Genomic DNA, 20307 nt, shown 5'->3' on the forward strand with positions numbered 1-20307 from the left:
CATGATAGCAGCTACCTGCCCTGCTAAACTTCAGAAGTCGAACACCTGTGGAAAAACAGACTCCATTTACAAATCGTGGCTAATAATCTTTGACAGATCTGGCCTCATGAATGGATCCAAGCCCTTGTAACAAGAACATCCACATTTTGCAAACTTGTCATTGTCGCCATGTCACGTCAGCTATTGCTACACTGCTGGCTCGATTCTTTCGTCTTAAGACCCTTTGTATGTGATTCTAGGTTGGTCTGCTGATCTGACTGGATTTATATAGCTGCCCTCTCAGAACAAATCACGGGGCCTGCAGATAAAAACGTAGAGAACAAAATAAGGTAGTGTAAAATATAAAATACGATAAAGCGAATGTAACTGTCCTGCCAATGATCGCATTTGACAGGATCACAAATCTTCCTGACCCAGGGCCAGGAAAAGAAGCCAGACCTTGTAGGAGATGCTACTCCATAGGACAGAGACATCGTCTGGATCCCACAAAATGGTATCCTATCAGCTCCACTATGTAGACCAAGCCAAGAGATCATCTCCACGGGAAGGCTAAAACTACTTTTATTAATATTGGTTATCGCAACAGCATCTTGCAAGTCTGACTCTGCTTTAAACTCCCCCCCCCCTTATACTCATGTGATTAGGGAGGTGTCAGCTTGAGTTACTTTCACATACCTTCTGTTTGTTTTGGACTTAAGCCATGTTTTTCCCCTTATTGCTTTGGTAACAGGTCTGACCTTTCTCTGTCAAAGTCATCTTCCTGACTCTGCAAATTGTTTAAGAGACAGGACTGTCAAATCTTATTGGACAGACAGAACTGATTGGAAATAGGCAATCCTATTAATCCACAGGCCCTGTGCCATGAAGGACTTTAAAGGTGTAACTAGTACTATCTTGAATCACACCCAAAAACACACTGGCAATCAGTGCAACTCATGAAGTAGAGGTGTTATATGAGTGTACTTTGGTACACCCCAGACTTCTCGCGTTGCTGCATTCTGAACCAGTGAAGTTTCTAGGCAGTCTTCTAGGGCAGCCCCATATAGAGCACACTGCAGTAGTCCAGACAAGAAGCAACCAAGGCATGAGCAACCAAGGCATGAATTAAGCAACCCAATCCAGGAAAGGGCACAAGTGGCATGTACAATGGATGTGTGCAAAGGTCCTTCAAGCCACAGTTGGCACTTGCTCTTTGAGCAGTAGTTGTAAGTCTAGGAGGACCCTTCCCCCAAAGTGTGAACAGTATCTGCCTGGGGAAATGCAACCCCATTACTATCAGAGATGGAAAATCTCAAGATCTGGGAAGTCTCTAGATCCATAGCCACTCGGTCTTATTAGGGTTGACTTCAGCCTGTTCCTCCCTATCCAGACCCCACAGCCTCCAGACTCTGGGACAGAACCTTAACAGTATCACTGAGATGATCAGGGGCTGAGATGTATAATTGGGTGCCAGAAGGTGACCATGTTCAATAGTATCAAAGGCTGCTAAGAGATGAAGGAGAGCCAGGATAAATGTACCACCCCACTCAGTCTCACCTGAGGTTATTCACAAGAAGATCAATGCCATCTCAGTGCTGTGCCAAGGTCCAAAGTCTGACTGAAAGGGATCCAGCTAATCTGTTTTTTTCCAGGGCCCCCTGAAGCGGTTGGCAGACCACCTTCTGAAGAACCTTTCCAAAAAGGGAAGGTTGGAATCTGGTTGGAAATTATCCAACACGGTCAGATCTAAGGATAGTTTCTTAAGGAAAGGGTGGAGCACCACCTCTTTAATGGCTGATGGAACCACTCCTGCACTCAAGGATGAATTCACCACTGTGTGGACCCAAACATGTCATCTCCCAGGAGACCTTAATGAAGCAGGAGGGACATGGATCTAATAAACAGGTGGTTGCACTAACAGTTCTGAAGATCGTGTCCACTTTCTCAGGACCAGCAGATGCACTCTTCCTGTCTAACCATGCAAGGCCATGCTTCAGCCCACAGGATCTGGACAGCTAGAGTCCACCTCAGAATGCACGTGAGTAATTTTACCCAACAGATGCCTCAAAAAATCTTCACAGCCATTTTTAAGGTGTTCTGACCAATTCCCACCCATGGAAGACACAGGTTACCTTAAATAGGACCGCAGGACAACATTCTGCAGATGCAACAAGAATGGAAAAATATCTCCATTTTGCCACTGTTATCACCATGGTGTAACCTGTAATGAAAACTCTGCAAATGTTTGGTTGGAGTCCCACTTCATCTTCCTCCAGCAGTGCTCTAGATCTCTCTTCTGCTGCTTCATCTCATGAAGTTCCTCTAAGAACCAGAGGCCCACCAGACTCTATATGAAGAGAGAGGCCACGCAGGGACAATCTGATCCAAAACTTCAGACACCCTCATTCTGAGAGGAGACTAAGTCTTCAGTCAAACAGTGAGTAGATCTCCTATGGGGTGAATCAGCAGGAACTACTCTAAGTGCCCTCTGAAACCCAGTACGTTTCTCTGTCGGGTCCCTGAGGTGGATCAATCTAATGGGTCCTTCCTCCCTGTGGTGGGGGAACTATTTGGAAAGCTCTGAAACAATGAAAAAAGGGATCTGTCCATGCCAAGGGATGAACAAAGACATTCCCCGAGTCCAGATCATGTCACTACTGTCCTGAGACAAAAACCAGACCCAACTAGTGGCCCCCGCTGTGCATCGGCCTCTGGATCATTTGGGTCAGGGCCAAGGCTCCCATAATGGCCATGGACTCTCAAGCCGCTCCAGACACCGAGGCCAACCTGGAATGGCAGGTTGAAGTTTCCCAGTGCCATAAGTCTAGGAATGGCCACCACCAGCCTGGCCAGAGCATCAAACAGGTCAAATGGGGGAACTGCCACACTGCGGGGAGGCCAGTACAATAGCAGCAAACCCATCTGTTTCCTAAATGTTGCTTTCATTTTGCTCCTGCCTACCACCCTCCAAAACAAAGGAAGATGTTTTTTTCTTCTTCTTCAGAACAATTGCTTTAGTTACAAGCACATTTATGTAGATGTAACCAATTAATCAACAGCCTTTCATTTTTAATTTGGGTAACAATCTTACACATGTTCCCAAGGTGGGCTGGCTTTATTTCATCAACAATGACGTTAGTAAAAATTTCCCCATCCACACGATGCTCCTTTCACGCAGTGCCTGGGAGTGCCTCCGTTGGGTGCCAAACTAGCCATGGTTTGATGGTGGTTCATTAAGACCACATTTGGATAAATTCATACTCCAGTAAACCAAAGATCATATTATCGCTCAGTTCCAAACAACAGCTTTCCAGCTGTCAGCAGGATCAGATGAAGAACCCGTTGACTCAGCTACATTCACACAGCACTCTTGACCTCATTTCTGAATTAACCCACTGCCTCTAGGTTAGCCCTTCAGGGTAGATCACATTAGGAGTCCAATTGCACGTTGATCAGTAATACTTTTATTGTAAAGCTTTAGTATCAGAACCTTTCAAGTCTGAATACGCCTCTCCCCTCCCTCCCTCCCTTTATCCTCATCGTGAGAACTAGGGAGGGGCCTTTCTGGGACGTTTTCCCATGTTACATTCTTGCCCTGAGCTCAGACCCCTCTTATCTGACCATTGTCTTGGTAGTGTCTCTTCCTCCTGTCCCTCAAGGCCATTCCCAAAGTTGCATATGAATTATAAACTAACTAAACATGCTGAATTCTCACAACATGCTGAGCCACAGAAAGAAAACAGGCCACAGTTAACACCAACCAGACTTAGCGTGTTGTGTGAATACAACCAAGAAGTTGATAACTTCCCTGGTTAAGTGTGCTAGCCAGGGTGTCCGCAGGGTACGGTCAAAAGAAGTCAAGACAGCAGTCATGAATACATGATTGAAGATTGTTGGAAGAGTGAAGATGACTACCATCTTGACTTTTTTTTACCACACCATGAAGACACCCCTCGTGCTGGGTAACTCCATAGTGATCCAGCTGATGCTGCTGGGAGCCCTCTGGGAAGCCCCCAAGCAGGGCACAAAAAAAATAAAACCTTCTCATTGGAGGTGTCTCACCTGTCCACAGATACGCTTCCTTTAATCCTAGAGAAAATGCACTCTTGAATGGCATCATTAACCCAGCACATGTTATTACCCATCAAACCAGGGGCATTCACAAGGGAGGGGTGTGAAAAAAGTCAAGGGGGTGGCCAGAACCACACAATCAAAGCCCTGACCCGTTTTTATGTGTGTTGAAGACCAGGGCTTTGATCACATGGTTGTGGCTTCCACCTTGACTTTTTTCACACTTCCTTGGCGGACACCCCTGGATCAGACAGAGACTGAGGGGGAATCAGGGCCTCTTGCATTAACAAATTCCAAAATTGAGCCTGTGCTCTGTAAGGAAGTTGCAAAAAGCCATCCTGTAGCTTCCTACCCAGTTGAATGAATGAAGCCTCACCTAGAAGCATGACTTCTGTGAGACTCGCTCGCAGATCAGTGCATGTGGGGAAACATTAATGCATATGGGGCAACATCAGTACACATGGGAAACATCAGCACATGGGAGGAAACTTGCCACTGTGGGCTGCTTTATCCCCAAGAAAGCCCCATCGGCGCAGCCTGGTCTTGACCTCAAGAGTTCCTTGGTGGCTCCTTGCAGGGGTTTTGGCCAATTTGAGTGAGTAGCTGGACTTTCTTTCTCCTGAAGCAGCTGTTCATTCTCTACTGCATTGTTTCTCAACCTTGGCCACTTTCAGATGTGTGGACTTCAATTCCCAGACTTCCCCAGCCAGGCTGGCTGGGGAATTCTGGGAATTGAAGTCCACACATCTGAAAGTGGCCAAGGTTGAGAAACACTGCTCTATTGGGTGGGGCAAGCAGAGGGTTCCTCAGCCAGAGGTCTTCTGCTTGGCCAGGCTGCTCGAGGTCCCATTTGTGGAAAGAAATTGAAGCTCCTGGCAGAGCAACACTGACAAGAGCGCATTTGGCCAAAAACAATAGTCACGTTCCTCCAGGTTTCAATGCTGGGAAGAAATTCAGATTTAGGAGACTGTCCTGGCCCTTTGAACCCGGAGGAGCCCCCACCGTGCATGCAGCCACCTCCTGTGGCTCTCCCCAGTCTTCCAGCCCCATCTGACTTTAATTGCTGAAAGAGTCTTTTAACTGAAAAATAATAGAAGGGAAGCGTCATTGTCGTTTCAAGAACGTCTCTGGGCTTCCTATATCCCCCAGAGGCATTCTTAGGAAATAGATGATGGACAGGGCCTCCACTGCCCAACCCCAGAGAAACGTGGGTGGGGTGGAGAGGTGGGAAAGCTGGCAGTGGGGCCAGGATCTGGGAGAACCAGGCAGGAGCTAAGGGTGCACGGGTGGGTTACAATCTGAAAGATGGTGGGCGTGGTGTTGCAAATCTTGCAGATTTTCACACACACACACACACACACACACACACACAGACCCCACGCACACTCTGGAATGAGAAGCCTACTGGGTGATTCTAGGCCAGTCTACCTCACAGGGTTTTAGACGCAGGAGAAAATTTGGAAGAAGGTAGCACTCGGGCTACTTTGCGCTCCTGAAGAAAAAGTGGGATATAATCTTAATCGATTAATAAAAACAGAAATCCATTGCTCAGAATAATGCAGAAAATCCTGGCCCTGCCCACATGCAGGAGTTAGGCCCACCACACTGTGATGCTGTCACGGTCATACGTCTCGAGTGCACTTCTTGTGCGCATTGCCTCTTTTGAAGCAAATGAAGTTATACCACATCAAATCAAGCCAGCATTGCTGGCTAGAAATTCCAGGGACTGTATCTATCACAGCTGGAGCATAATAGTTTAATCTTCATATTACCTGGGAGATATTCCTCAATACAGGTAGTCCTTGTTTAGCGATTGTCTCATTTAGTGACCATTCACAGTTATCACTATGATGAAAAAGTAACTTAATGACCAATCCCCACATTGCTGACCTTCACATGTCTGTAAAGCAAAGGAAAGCTGAAGGAAGATCATAAGCAGTCATGGTTTCACTAGCGACTACTTCACTTAATGACTGAGTTGTGGTTGGTAAACAAGGACTACCTATATAGAATTTTGGTGTCAAATGCACCCTTAATGTGTATCTATTGCATACCTTTAAAAAACCCTGGATTTTGATGGGCGCAGAAGGCAGTGCTGTGTTCCAGTTTTCCAGCCACAGAAACTGTGAGTTTGACGCATGCCAGGCTGAGCCTTGAATTGCATGTCCATTGCATGTACATCACCGTGGAACATGACCACATGCAGAGTGACTTTTCTCCCCTGGATTAACTCAAAAGTCACACACCTTCTTGCCTCAGGATTAGGGATCAACGCTTCCCAGACTCAGGACCCCTTTCAAGACCCTGAAAAGCTGGGGAAGGGGGGAAAGAGATCAGTATTTATAACAGCCTCCCCCTTTTTCTCCTCCTACACCGATGGCCCCAAACACAGAAGTGTAGGAGAAATGCAAAAGGCTAAAATTCTTGAGATGATAGACTTTATTTTACTGCCTAGAACAAACAAGGGTGGCCCATTTGAACATCACTGAAGCCTGCCTACCTACAGTCTATCACAGTGTTCCCACATGCTGGCTGGGGAATTCTGGGAGCTGAAGTCCACCCATCTTAAAGTTGCCAAGGTTGAGAAACACTGGTCTGTCAACTAGTTCAGACTGGATTTGGTACTTTTGACTATTGGATCGTCCCCAAGGATCTAGGATAGCTTAAAGGTACTGCGTAATAGTTAATTATACAGTTAATTGAATGCACTCTTTGTATGTGTTGTTGCCATTCTGTTTTTTATCTTGTTTTTATCTTTTTGTTTTAATTTTGGTTGTTTTAATGGTTTATTTGTGTATTTTGATTGTTTTATTATGCTTGCCACCCAGAATCCCTATGCGAGATGGACGGCTCTACAAATGTGATAGATAGATAGATAGATAGATAGATAGATAGATAGATAGATAGATAGATAGATAGATGCGCTGTCCCAAGTACAGTAATGCAACTTCTTGTAATCAGTGAGTTGAGCTCCTGTCCCTTCCTCCTGTGCTTTTCCAGATCTTTTGGGGTGGCACCAAGCGATGATGATGATGAAGAAGAAGATTTGATTTCTGCTTTTTGGAATGCTATTCCACTTTTCCTCCAGGCGGCGCATGTAATGATTCGATTATGTGCCATTACAACAACCCTGAATGGTAGGTTAGGCTGAGAGGTAGTGACTGGCCCCAAATCACCGGAGGCTGTGTCCACAAACCCAATTACTGCCTTTCTTCATTGTCTGGGTCTGTACCCCATGCTAAGCCCCCAGCCACCTAACCAAGGTTAATCCTAACCCTGACTTGCTTGTGCCAGTACATACAACCAAAGGGGGCTTCTGTTCCTGAGTACCAGACCTTAAGCTCAGAAGCCTGAAAACGAGGCTGCCCCACCCAAAGTTCAGAGGCTGACATTTCAGCATCTTAGGACTGCCCTGCTAGATCTGGCCAGGGTCCACCTTAGTCCAGCCTTTGGGTTCTCCCATCGGCCGCAACCAGATACCTCTGCGGGACTTACAGGCAGAGGATGGAAACCGATCTTCTCCGGCCCTCTTTCCTTGCAAGGGGTATTTCGAGGCAGGCTGCCCCCGCCCTAGAGGGAATGTTGTGTCTTCAGGACTAAGAGCCCTGCATGAACCTCTCCAGCCCCCTTTGAGAGCCAGTCCAAGTCCGTAGTCCTCACCAACCTCGGGGCAATGAATTCCACTGGTTTACCGCGCACTGAATCTCCCGCGCGAGAGACAACTGTTTCAAACCGTCCCCCGTTTGCAAACTGAGACTCATCCCTCCTCTCCCTCTCCCGGTTTCCTTCCTTTTCTGTTTCTTTTTCCTCCTTTCTCGCCAAGGGGCTCCGAATCCAACCCAACGCTCAACGCAAGCCTCGCCTTTCAAAAAAGGGACCCCGCCAACAGGGGCTGAAAAAGCTTGGGTCCTTCCGTTAGCTTTCAGAAGAAGAAAACGGCGCGGCTGGCAGTAAGGGGAATCAAAACTTGCTAATACATTTGGGCAGGGGGGAAAGGAAAGAAGGGAAGGAAAGGAAAGGAAAGGAAAGGAAAGGAAAGGAAAGGAAAGGAAAGGAAAGGAAAGGAAAGGAAAGGAAAGGAAAGGAAAGGAAAGGAAAGGAAAGGAAAGGAAAGGAAAGGAAAGGAAAGGAAAGGAAAGGATTCCTCCCCCTCCCCCCGCCCCGCTCGCGCTCCGCAAAACCAGCACCCAGCACCCAAGTAGCTGTCCCGCGTTTGCGGCCCGACGCTCTTGCGGGCTGCTCCCCCCCGCCGATCGGCTCGCGCTTGTTGCAAGCAGTTTTGGGGCGCCGCGACAGCAGCCAACGGGGGGAAGGAAGGGGGGAGAGAAGCCGTTTCACACCGCCGCCCCCCCGCCCCCGCCCATTTCCTTGGAAAAAAACAAAAGGAAACGGAGCGGAGCGCGAGGTCGGTTTTCCAGCCCCGGACCACCACCACCACACCCCCCCGCTCGGTTTCTCCTCCCTCCTCGCCAGTTTGGCCGCCCCGGCCGCCCCTCCTCCCCCGCCCCCCGTAGCCCGAAGCCTTTATAATGTGGCCCCTCCGCGGAGCGCATCTTTCCAACCCACTGGTCCTCCTTCGGCCGGCGGAGAGAGCCGCCCCGCCTTCAGAGGGACCCGCAGCCCCGAGCCTCGGCCCGCGCCCCTCCTGCGCCCGCGCCCGCCGCCCGGTCCGCCTCCGCCGCGCCGCTCGGCCAGCGCCCGCTCGGTCCTCCGGGAGCGTCGGTCGGGCTCCCGCCTCGGCGCCTCCGTTCTCCGCTGCCAGAAGGGCGTCCGCCCGCCGCTCGCCGTTGGCTGCCGCTGCCGGTTCCGCGTCTTGCTCGGCGTCGTGCTTGATCCCCAAAGCTCCGTCCAGCTGGAATGAATATATCTGAGCCCCATTTCTGTGCAGAGGAGATTCCCCAACCCCGAGGCGACTTTTCATGGGGAGCCGTCGCGGCAGCAGCCCCGCCGCCGCCGCCGCCGCCGCCTCCGCCCGCAGCAGCAGCCGCCGCCGCCGCGCCCGCAGCGCCCGCCGCGCCTGATCCGGGGCTCGCCTACCCGCCGCAGAGCCGCGGCCTCGAGCTCGAGCTCGCCGCCAGCCGCACCCCCAGCCCCGAGCCGGGCTTCGCGTTTCGCCCAGGCGCCCCAGCGGCGGCCGAGCCCGGCGGCGCGCGCTTGGCCTCGACGGCGCCCAGCCCTTCTCCCAGCCCGGACGCCGCCGGCTATGGCTACAGCGCCGTCTCGGGGCGCGCCGAGGGCAAGAGCGGCGGCGAGGATTCGCGCATCCGGCGGCCCATGAACGCCTTCATGGTGTGGGCCAAGGACGAGAGGAAGCGGCTGGCCCAGCAGAACCCGGACCTGCACAACGCGGTGCTGAGCAAGATGCTGGGTAAGCGGGGCGGGCGGCGGCGGGCCCCCCTTCCCACTCCCCGGCCCCCCGCTCCCCATTCGGGGACCCCGAACATCTTCCGGCCCGCGCGCTGAGGAACTCCTCGCCCCAAGACGCGGCCGTGGGGAGGGAGAAGAGCCGGGGCAAGTCCGCGGAGGGCGATGCGGGGCTGCCCGGCGCTGGCCCGCGGCAGAACGACGGCCGTGGCGTGTAGGTCACTCCGTGGCCCGCCGTCGAGGAGCGGCGTTAGGCTCTTCTGAGCCGCGGGATATCTAAGCAGCCACAGCCGGCTGGGTTCGCACGGCACGCGAAGCACATCGGCCCGGGTCGCAAGAACCGAGGGATGTGATAGCGTGCCTAGGGGAACCACAAAGCTGGCTGCAAGAATTTGGGGAGGGGGGGAACTCTAGTCCGAAACAAACCACGGAGAAGAGAGAGGGATTTACGGAATGATGATTGATTATGGTTAGCAGAGAAGGGGAAGAGGCTCCTATGGAGGGAGCTGAATACTGTCGAGGGTGCCCTGGTGAGCTTTTACATCAGCTGGAAACAGGATGGTGGTTCTATCCAGATGGCGGGGCTTCTGTCTGAATGTCCCGGAGAGGGGCCACACCACCCTGCCACATCCTTCCCCAATTAGGTGACCCTGCAATGTGCAGGAGAGCACCTCCCATCACTCTCGCCCAGCATGGTGGTGCAGGTGTTCCAATGAGGTAGGTTGGGAATGAAGATTGCACAGCCTGGCTCCCTTTTGGTTACTCTAGATCAGTGTTTCTCACCCTTGGCGACTTGAAGATGGGTGGACCTTGCTGGCTGGGGAATTCTGTGAGTTGAAGTCCACCCATCTTCAAGTCGCCAAGGGTGAGAACACTGCCCCAGAGACTAAGGAGACGTCCTGGGTTGATTTCTCCCACCTTTTAAGTACGTGCAGAGAATCACAGAATTGTAGGGTTGGAAAAAACCCCAAAGATCATCTAGACTGACCCTCTGCCATGTTGTGTTAATCCAGTATTTCTAATTAACAGACAGAGGAATTTTATTCAGGGTGACAAAGGATGTAGAAAGCAAGATTGGGCTGTATGTGGAGCCCAATTAATCCACATTAATCCCAGGGTTTTATCTTAATTATCCTAACTGGGCTCTATTCTGGAACATTTTGCATCTTTATAAGGATCTAGGGAATCAGTTGAGACAGGACGGAAGAGATTTCAGACCTATGAGATCCATTTTATTTTTTTACTGTAATTCCAAAATCTACTGGACATTTAAAACAAGAAACAAAACTTAGGGCAGATAGGTACTTAGAATTAAGGGAAAAGTTGCTCCTGAGCATGTGCTGAATCCTGGAATTTGCCTGCAATCCTACGTCTGAGTTCACCCTTCTTTAACACATGGAATTGCTCCTGATTCCTACTCTTGCAAGTATTCTGAGTTTTAACCGCTTTATTTGGGGTGACTAAATGACTGATAAGGCCATTTTTTTTAGTTTTTTTTATTCTGCCTTTATTATTTTCATAAATAACTCAAGGCGGTGAAAATACCTAATATTCCTTCCTCCTCCTAGTTTCCCCACAGCAACAACCCTGTGAGGTGGGCTGGGCTGAGAATGAGGGACTGGCCCAAAGTCATCCAGCCGGCTTTCGTGCCTAAGGTGGGACTAGAACTCACCATCTCCTGCTTTCTTGCCTGGAGCCTTAAACCGTAGACCAAACTGGCTCTTTCCAACCCTTATGTTCTATGATGCTATGAGCTAGCACATCTGGAGCAACTGGCAAATATTTGATGCTTGCTAAATTAGCAAACAATTAGGATGCACATCTCAAGGGAGAATAGCATTTATTACAGCCTTGCTCTGGTGCTCAAGAGCGCTCTGTATCTGGACGCAAAGCAGTGGCTGTGTTCACACAATACTCTTAACTCCAGTACTGATTGAATCCATGCTCTGGGTTCACATAGCACCTTGCATCATAAACTAACCCAGTGGGCTGGTTTCACATGGCACGCTAAGCCACAGGGGGGAAATGTGTGGTGAGGTTAATCAAGCTTCATATGTTGTGCAAACGCAGCGAATAAGTCTTTCACTGGCCAGGTTAAGTGTATTGTGAGAACACAGCCAGAGAGTGAAAGCAGCATTGGAATACTCTATTGATCAAGACTATTCAGTGTAGTCCCATTTAAATAATAATAATAATAGTAATAGTAATAATAATAATTTATTAAATGTATATGCCACCCGACTCCCAACAACTCTGTTATTTATCTATTTATATGCCCCATTCTGTATTGAGTATAGTTTCTCCCAATCTTGAATAAATCCAAATGGAGTATATTTGCACCTTTGTCCTTCAAACAAAAGCAGAGGGGATTTTTCCTCCAGTTCTAGAAAATGACTTTCTCAAAGAAAACGGGATCATTACGTTGTTTTTTTTTAATTCTCTTCCTGCTCTCAAGGTGCCTCTGATATTGCAGGAGATCATAGAAAGGTCACCATTGTGATTTATAGCTACTGATAGCTTGATCCTCCTGGAATTTGCCCCATCCAAGTTATTGGCTGTTACTTTATCTTGTGGCCATGAGTTTCATGGTTTAACCATGTCCAGTGTGAACAGCAGCTCTTTGCTATAAACCTGGAATCTCCCGTTCTTCAGCTTTATTGGACAATCTGGGGCACGCGTGTTCCCTACCTCCGTTCTCTGCGCCATGAATAATTTTATCCACTTTTTATCCCTTTTCTTCACTCTTATTAAAGGACCGATCGTGGGAAAGTGCCATTTCTAAACCAGATCTACATATTAGCCACTTCAGACAACATATTTGGCTTTAGACATAAACCAAGATGATATGGAAAGTGATTTAAGAGCTTTTTTAGAAAGATTTTTATGCTCCAGTGTACGTTGTCTCAAAGCCATTTCTCGTTCTTTAAATGCTTGAAGGGATTGTAGTGAAATTAACTTGCTTTAGAGTATCTTATTTTTTTTTTCTTTAAAGTGGAACTTGGCTCACTTATATGGTTTGAAAAATGTCCAAATTGCAGCTCACTGTTTCTGGAAAATGTTCCCTAAACAACTTCCCCTTTGATGTAGTGAGTCACAATTTGGAAGTTGTGCACCTTCAAAAAACCAGTTGCCCATTCCAGAATCCACTAACACTCTGACTGACTACACAAGTAATGGTTGTGTGAAAGAACCATAACTTTTTTTTAGGCAACACTTGGGGTGATGGCATGAGAGAACCAGTTTTTTGCCTCTCTTTATGCATCCTTGTGGGAGAAAAAGAGGCAGCTGGCCTTTTAGGAGGCATCTCCATGCCTAAATTCAAGGTAGAGCAAGTGTTCTTAGGAATTGTGAACATGTCTCAACATATTATGGCCCCTTCAAGACAAACAGAGATGTAGTTGGAGACGTTCATGGATCACAAATAACTCCATGCATCTGATTAGAACCGGATTGCAGTGCACAAAACCTGGTCTGATCCTAAGATTGTTAGTTGCCAAGGTGCCAAAAAATTATCACTTTGATATTAATGTATGAGACTACACGCTAGACCAGCATTTCTCAACCTCGGCAACTTTAAGATGTGTAGACTTCAACTCCCAGAATTCCCCGGCCAACATGCTGGCTGGGGAATTCTGGGAGTTGAAATCCACACATCTTAAAGTTGCCGAGGTTGAGAAACACTGCACGAGACCCTGGTACAAAATAGTGACCAAGCCCTCAAATGCTTCAGAGCTTGCATCAGATTAGAGATTTCTGGTGCTTCTCCAGAGCTGGTGAGATGACAGTTGAGGGACAACAAGTTGGAGAAAGCTAGATTAGTTATTATATTTCTCCCATCTCCTTCAGCCTCTCTCCTGTTCCTTAACATCCAATTTGAGGACTAAGGTTCCAAACTCCAGAAGTTTGCTTACTATTTTGCGATACTGAAGTCTTTAAGACACATTGGGTCTCTCAGATAGGGCATTCATACAGTGTCCCTCTCCTGCACCCATTTCAGGTCCACTTCTGACCAATTCATTGCCTCTTCGTCCAGCATCTTACAGCCCAAGCTTCCACAAGCCGATCCCCTCAAGATGTGTTGGGGCTGTTACTCTGAAAATTCCCACCCTTCAAGGCTTTTGGGAATTTTGGGATTTGTCCCTTCAGAACATCTTGAGGTCACCAGCTTGGAGAAGTGATAACGTTGGACAGCCACCTTCTTTTCAAGATCTATTGGAATACACGAGGGTGTGTGAGATGCTCATGGGTGCTCCCACGCAAGTTGCCCATGAGATTTTGGGTAGATGAAAAACCATGGTGATTACTTCATGAAGTTTTTGTAGTAAGTCACTGCTACTCACTTACTCAGTGGCTAGTTGCTTCAGCCAAGAATCCCCCCCCCTTTTTTTTTGGCCATTTTTTTCTCCCTCGTTTGCAAAATACGTGTCTTGTCTACCTTCAGCAGCCAATAAGATTAGTAAGACTTAGCAGTGAGGCATCCGTTCGCCCTGTTATACTTAGACATCTCCACACCTAAATTCAAAGTAGAACAAGCGTTCTTAGGAATTATGAACATGTCTCAAAACGTTATGGTACCTTAAAGACAAAGATCACAAATAACTCCATGCGTCTTATTAGAATCAGACCATGGTCCACCAAAAAATCTTAAGATGTTTACCAGGAAGAGGGAATTCTCTAGCTTCTGAAGGGCATTCCGCCCATCCCCGGTTTGTAAAGCAACATTGCGAGTTTTGTTGCTGTATCCTTCCCAGCACAAAACTTGGCACGATGGCTTGACTCAGTGGGAATCAGTGGGAATCAGGGCGCCATCACTCCTCTGCGCGCAATCGGTGTGGTATGCAGAGAGCAGAGAAAGAGATGGATCCGCCCAGGGAGGGACCAAAACTGGCTCCCTGACCTTCAGCCATTAGTCTCTCAGGACCTGGGGATGTGTGCGGAAGGGGTGGGGGTCCAAAAAGTCAGGATGGTGGCCATGATTGCACTATTGATGCCTTGCCCCTTTTTTTACAAGCATTGCAATTGTGATGCAGGTAAAAAATGAACAAGGCTCCCCCCCCGGTTGCAGCCCCCTTCATGACTTTTTAGACCCCCCACTCCTATGCCCACCCCTGCAAAGACTTACTCTTTTAAACCACTCCCCAAAGTGGTTCGTGTGAACGCACTTGATACGTATTTGCCAGGCTCTTTGCACGCCCCAGTCACGTACAAGGGACCACGCCCGCTTCTCTGCTAAACCCTTGAACTGCTGGTGGTTGGTGGGGCGGCTGCCTCTTCATGCCCTCTCCTTTGTTTTTTGGACTCCCCAGGCCAGGCGTGGAAGGCGCTGAGCGCCAGCGACAAGCGCCCCTTTGTGGAGGAAGCAGAGCGGCTGAGGGTCCAGCATCTGCAGGATCACCCCAATTATAAGTACCGTCCCCGGAGGAAGAAGCAAGCTAAGAAAATCAAAAGGATGGAGCCGGGCATCTTGCTCCACAACCTGCCCCAGTCCTGCGGCGAGAGCTTTGGGATGAACCACCGCGGCACCGGCGGGAGCCTTGGCCATTCGGGCCCCTCCCAGCCTCCCCCGCTCAACCACTTCCGAGAACTGCGTTCAATGGGATCGGATATGGAGAACTACGGCCTGCCGACCCCTGAGATGTCTCCTTTGGACGTCTTGGAACAGGCTGAACCTGCCTTTTTCCCACCACATATGCAGGACGACTGCAGCGTGATGTCCTTTCGGGGGTACCACCATCACCCCCCTCCTCCGCAGATGGAGTTTTCCCCCGAAAAAAACCTGGGGCGGAACATGGCAATGGGATACCCTCCGAACCCGCCCGCCCACCTGGCCGAAGCCATGAGGACTCCCCACCCATCTGGGATGTACTACAACCAGATCTGTGCTGGAGCCACCAATGGGCTGTCGGCCCACCTGGGCCAGCTGTCCCCGCCGCCCGAATCTCACCAGCTGGATGGCATGGAGCACTTGAATTCCAGCGAGCTGTGGACAGAAGTGGACCGCAACGAGTTTGACCAGTATTTGAATATGAGCAGGACTCGTCCGGATCCTTCTGGGTTTGCTTATCATGTTTCTGTGTCCAAAGTAACGCCGCGGAGCCTTTCCTGTGAGGACAACAGCTTGATATCAGCCTTATCCGATGCTAGCAGCGCTGTGTATTACAGCGCCTGTATTACTGGGTAAACGTTCACCTAAGGGAGAGGTTCGGGGCACACCTACCCGCTGGTTCAACGGTCATCTCCTCTTCTCAAGGAGCCTGGGAAATTCAAGGGGATGGAAGTGCTAGCAAAATTGTCAACACGGTCCCCGTTCGGGTTCCCAGGATTCTTTGGGCAAAGCTGTGACGGTTAACCTAGTATTAATGTGCTAATGTATCCGTAGGAACGGGTTGGAGAAAAAGCAGGGCGCACAGATGCTAATCTTTTGCTCCAGATAGGAACAGCTGGGTCTCCTCTCTGCCTGGGGGTTAGGCCTTTGGCCAGGAAGAAGGAGCCAGAGCTGAGGAGCTGAGGAGCAAAGCTCCTACCAGACGTTTGAAACAAATCTGGTAAAGAAAACCTCCCATAATCCTAGAAGGGCGTCAGCTCACCACCGAAGAAGCCGAGGAAGGGCCTTCTCACACATTACAGAGCTTACATTGAGACCTTTCAATATCTACTTAGAAGACCCAAGGATCAATGGGACCAATGTCTTTAGTGAGACGTGGTGCTGCGGATCATGCCCAGTCTCTTTCCAATGAGATAATGGATGACAGCTAACCTTCCTGCCTCGTAATGTGTGAATCAGCCCTTCGGCCTCCTGCTCTCCAAAGGCAGCAAAGGCAGAAGGAAAACGTCACTCAGTAGGACTCACCCATAGTGTAGCTGGGGCCCACCCTTTTAATTACGGGTGAATTAACACAATATGGGGGGATTCTCCTCCCCCAGAAAAGTGCCCAGGTAGAACGGAGGTGATGTGCCCCGTGGCCATCTTAGTCCACCCCATAAGCACCCCCCCAGTGCACCAGGCTCCCCGAAACCTCTCCCTTGATCTGTGAACCCTGCAGTATTTTAGATTATCTCATTAACTGCATTGCTTTCTTTTTTTAAAAAAACCAAATAAGGCTGAAGAACGGTTATACTGTATTGCTGTGTAGCACAAGGAGATGTTTCAAAGCAGAAGGAAAATGCATTTATAAGGTGCTGGAATACTGGAGGGGGGCACTTGTCCCTGAATTTGGGCAGGTAATGTGGGGAAGGAATTCAGACCGATATCTACTGATTCATTTACGCTATTCCGTATTAGAGCACACAGTGCCTTTTGAATTCCTTTCCCTCTGCGTGGAAGGAATCCTGTATTTGTTGCCTTCCCCATCAACTGTTCCAGTCCCTCTACTGCAGTGTTTCTCAACCTTGGCAGCTTGAAGATGTGCGGACTTCAATTCCCAGAATTCCCCAGCCAGCCCTGCTGGCTGGGGAATTCTGGGAGTTGAAGTCCGCACATCTTCAAGTTGCCAAGGTTGAGAAACACTGCTCTACTGTCATAATTGAAAAAGGTTTGTTTTCAAGGGTTTTAACTGTGGTGTCTAAACCCAGATAACCACCTGCCAGTTTGCCCCAAAGACACATTAAATAACACGTGTGGATCTGAAACGGTGGTACTTGGCTCTGCTCACTGGTGAAGTCAGCACGGCAGTTTGCAAACCCTACACTTCAACGCTCTGGGTGATGCTTGCAGGGCATCATCAGTTGAACGTTGGACCCATCCTGCCCTTGCTGGAATGCCTTATTTCCTGCAGGGAGAGCGTTAATAGTTGAGATGTTCCATAAAGCTGGGTATCGAGGCGGACAGGAGAGTGTCGAGGAAGTGGCTCGCGGTATGATGCAGGGAAAGTGTTAGAAAAGTCTTAAGGAAAGGCGGTACGTGTCACAGAGGATCCCATTTGCTTGGTGGTCAGTCCATAGAACCGTAGAATGACAGAGCCGAAAGGGGCCACGAGGGCCATCTAGTCCAACCCCCTCCCACGGGCAGGAAATCCACTGATTTTAATCCCTTCAAAGTGGTTTCTCGTCGTCTTGTTCTCTAATCCCTTGGGTGCCCTTCTAGGCAGGTCTAGAATGAATCCCACGTTTGGGTTCCTCACCCCTTGAAATCCCACTGAAATCCCACTCTCTCCCAGCCCAGCTCACCTCACAGGGTGGTTGTTGTGGGGAAAATAGGAAGAGGGAGGAGTATTAGATAAGTTTGCCACCTTGAGATTTATAAAAATGATCAAGGAGGGATAAAAAACATGAGATTGGCTCAAGGGCTTTAGGTGTGGGTAGGCTCAGGGCAAGTGTGTTAGCCTGCGGAGTTTCAGCCCTGTGGATTTGTGCCCTTGGCTAATTGCCAGGCGCATGCATGGGTACGCATTTGGAGTCAATGCTTTAAACCCTCCTTTAAAGCCAGACAGATGTATCTCGTCTCAGCCTTCCAACATTGTTTTCCCTGGAAAGTGTGAGCTGGGTGTGCCAGGGGCTGAAGGTGAGGCATTCAGTGCGTAAAGCGCACACACCTCTGTGACCCTCCTTACAGGATAAAGATGTAATTCAAGATGGAAATGTAACCCCGTGTTGTACTTTACCCAAAGACTGTGCCACGCACGAAAACTGAAAAGTTCAGGCTTAAATCCGTAAAGGCTCGATCCAAAATGAACGATCCGGTGTTAAAATTCAGAACAATCCTTTTTCAATATGGTTAAGGGACCGGGATGATTTCGGGGTGCCCCTTGCCACATACTTTCCACTGTATGAAGAGCATTCTCTTTCGTTTGGACAAATCTATATTTTTTACTAAGCTTTTTTTTTATATCTATCTATAATATTTAATTTGTTCAGGCATTTTATACTACGTCTACTCTCTTTCTCTTTTATAATAAATGAAAGGATAGCCACCGTGTTGAAAAGCACCTATGTAGCACAAAGAATAGGAAGAGGAGGCAGCTCTCGAGCCGTGTGGAATCACTTCTCTGGGATTTGGGGTTCGCGGAAAAGTGGGGGAGCGTTTTCGCCGCTGCCATCAGGCGTTTCCAGCAAGAGTTTTGAGCAAATCCACTTGTACACCTACAGCATCGCAAAGACGCACGTAGGGGAGTATCTCGTGGAACCGGGCGCTTGTTTGCTGGCTGGTTAATTATTAAAACATCTTTTCCTAATTGCTCGACTCTCATGCGCTTGTTATGCGAACACATGTTTCTCCCCCAAATCAATGTTGCCCCCAAGTGTTTCCAGATTCGTTTCTGGCAGCTGATCCGTGTTTAGTCTCTGCGTTGGCTTCGTGGGAACATCTCCCGCGAAGCGACGCTCTCAAAGATACAAAGGGCTGGCGTTTCAACCCAGGCGGCTTTTATGGGCTGATGTTCAGCGCAGCAAGGTTTTGACGCGTTTTCTCGGAGGAACGATCTGTTCTCAGCATGGAAAACTCCGTCCTCGAATAAAACACCGTGATATCCTTTTCTCAGCAAGTCTGTGTGTGGTTTTTCAGTGAACGCAACCGCGGGCTGTTCTGTGCCATGCTTCGACTTTCCTAGGCTTTCAGATTGGGGGGCGGCCCGCCACCGAAGGGGTTCTGCATTGCTTGGGGGAGTCTGCAGGAATAGATCATTGATCGGTTGCTTGCACGCATGTTGTGTTTTCTTTATAACATGACACAGAAACACAGATGACGTCAAAGAACTTGAGTTTCAGCCAAACGTGTCCTCACCATCGCAGCAGTGAGCCTGTACCTGTGTTTAATTTTTATGTCGGGGGCTGCTGAAAGTCTGACTCCATTTCTAAATCAAGATTGTCTTTTGTAAAACTCCCTGTAACTTCCCTGGCAATAATGCATCGCTATTAATTATCATTAATGAAGTATAATAATAGGGGGAGAGTTTCTTTAAAGATCAAATGTTTACTCTTATAAATCTGGTTTACATCCACTTTACAAATGCAGGATTTAAAAAAGAAACAATCAGTCCTCCGGGTAATTTACAAAAATACCTTCCAGAATAAGAAATTTAACTCCAGCCCTAGAAACGTAATGTCATCAAAATAGGAACTCAGTTGTGCGGGACAGTTTGTGAAGTCGTCGAAAGTCCCCCAAGATGGATATCGTCTTTTTCTTTCCTTTGGCAAAGCAATTTGCACTAATTTTCAGGAAAAAAAATTACTCCTCCTTTTGTTGCAGATTCTCTATTTTAATTGCATTTATTTTTTACAGAGAGTGCTAACTAAAATATCTGCTTCAGTGCCAAATTCTTTGTTGGCTGGTAGAACATTGAAAACATTTTCTGATTCTGATCTTTCCTTCCTTCTTTCTTTCTTTCTTTCTTTCTTTCTTTCTTTCTTTCTTTCTTTCTTTCTTTCTTTCTTTCTTTCTTTCTTCCAATTAATCAAGCTTAATTTTGGCAAAAATTCCTATACATGTCTTTGAGTATCTGAACAGGGAATTTTCCGTCCACTGAAGGAAAATGTTAGTGCCATCTGTTCATCGAAGGATGATGGTGATTTAGAACAGATTTCTTCTCATCAAGGAAGGTCTTCATTTTTTAATGAACGTTTTTCCTTCTCTTTCTTATTGTGCGGGAAGAAACTGCCTTTGAGAACAGAAGAGGTTTTTTTTTTTTTAATGAAAATTATTGGCATAAAGGATTAAGTTTTCACTCCCTTTTTTGGGTTTTTTTTTCAACCAAACCCAAAACAAAGGAACCATGCTTTGCTTTTAAAAACATTTATTTGGATTTCCACTACAAGCTAAAGTGACAAACTGGTGGCTGTTAACACATCCAGCATGATAACAAGGCCGGGGGAGGCGTTAGAAATAAGTGTAATAACAAAAAAGGAAGAAATAAATGAAAGGGAAAAGTGACATCACTTGTTACACAGGCGATCTGGCCT

At 48.2% G+C, this 20307-nt stretch overlaps 1 protein-coding gene across 1 annotated transcript; it reads left to right on the top strand.

The window, feature by feature from the left end:
• The first annotated feature begins 8574 nt into the window (after positions 1-8574).
• On the top strand, positions 8575-18883 carry SOX18 (SRY-box transcription factor 18). Its single transcript, XM_088153584.1, has 2 exons — positions 8575-9418; positions 14721-18883. Exons 1-2 carry the CDS (start codon positions 8908-8910, stop codon positions 15593-15595), a joined length of 1386 nt encoding a protein of 461 aa, XP_088009710.1. The 5' UTR covers positions 8575-8907; the 3' UTR covers positions 15596-18883.
• Positions 18884-20307: the final 1424 nt, after the last annotated feature.

Source organism: Python bivittatus, unplaced genomic scaffold, assembly GCF_059951505.1.
Source record: "Python bivittatus isolate LINGU-HERP-01145 unplaced genomic scaffold, Pbiv_v1 ctg000700_np1212, whole genome shotgun sequence".
NCBI lineage: Eukaryota > Metazoa > Chordata > Lepidosauria > Squamata > Pythonidae > Python > Python bivittatus.

Excerpts from the sequence above, each read along its gene's own strand:
- SOX18 (XM_088153584.1), top strand. The coding sequence starts at position 8,908 with ATGAATATATCTGAGCCCCATTTCTGTGCAGAGGAGATTCCCCAACCC. Across the intron at positions 9,419-14,720 it reads GGTGCTGAGCAAGATGCTGG|GCCAGGCGTGGAAGGCGCTG; the intron begins GTAAGCGGGGCG and ends TGGACTCCCCAG.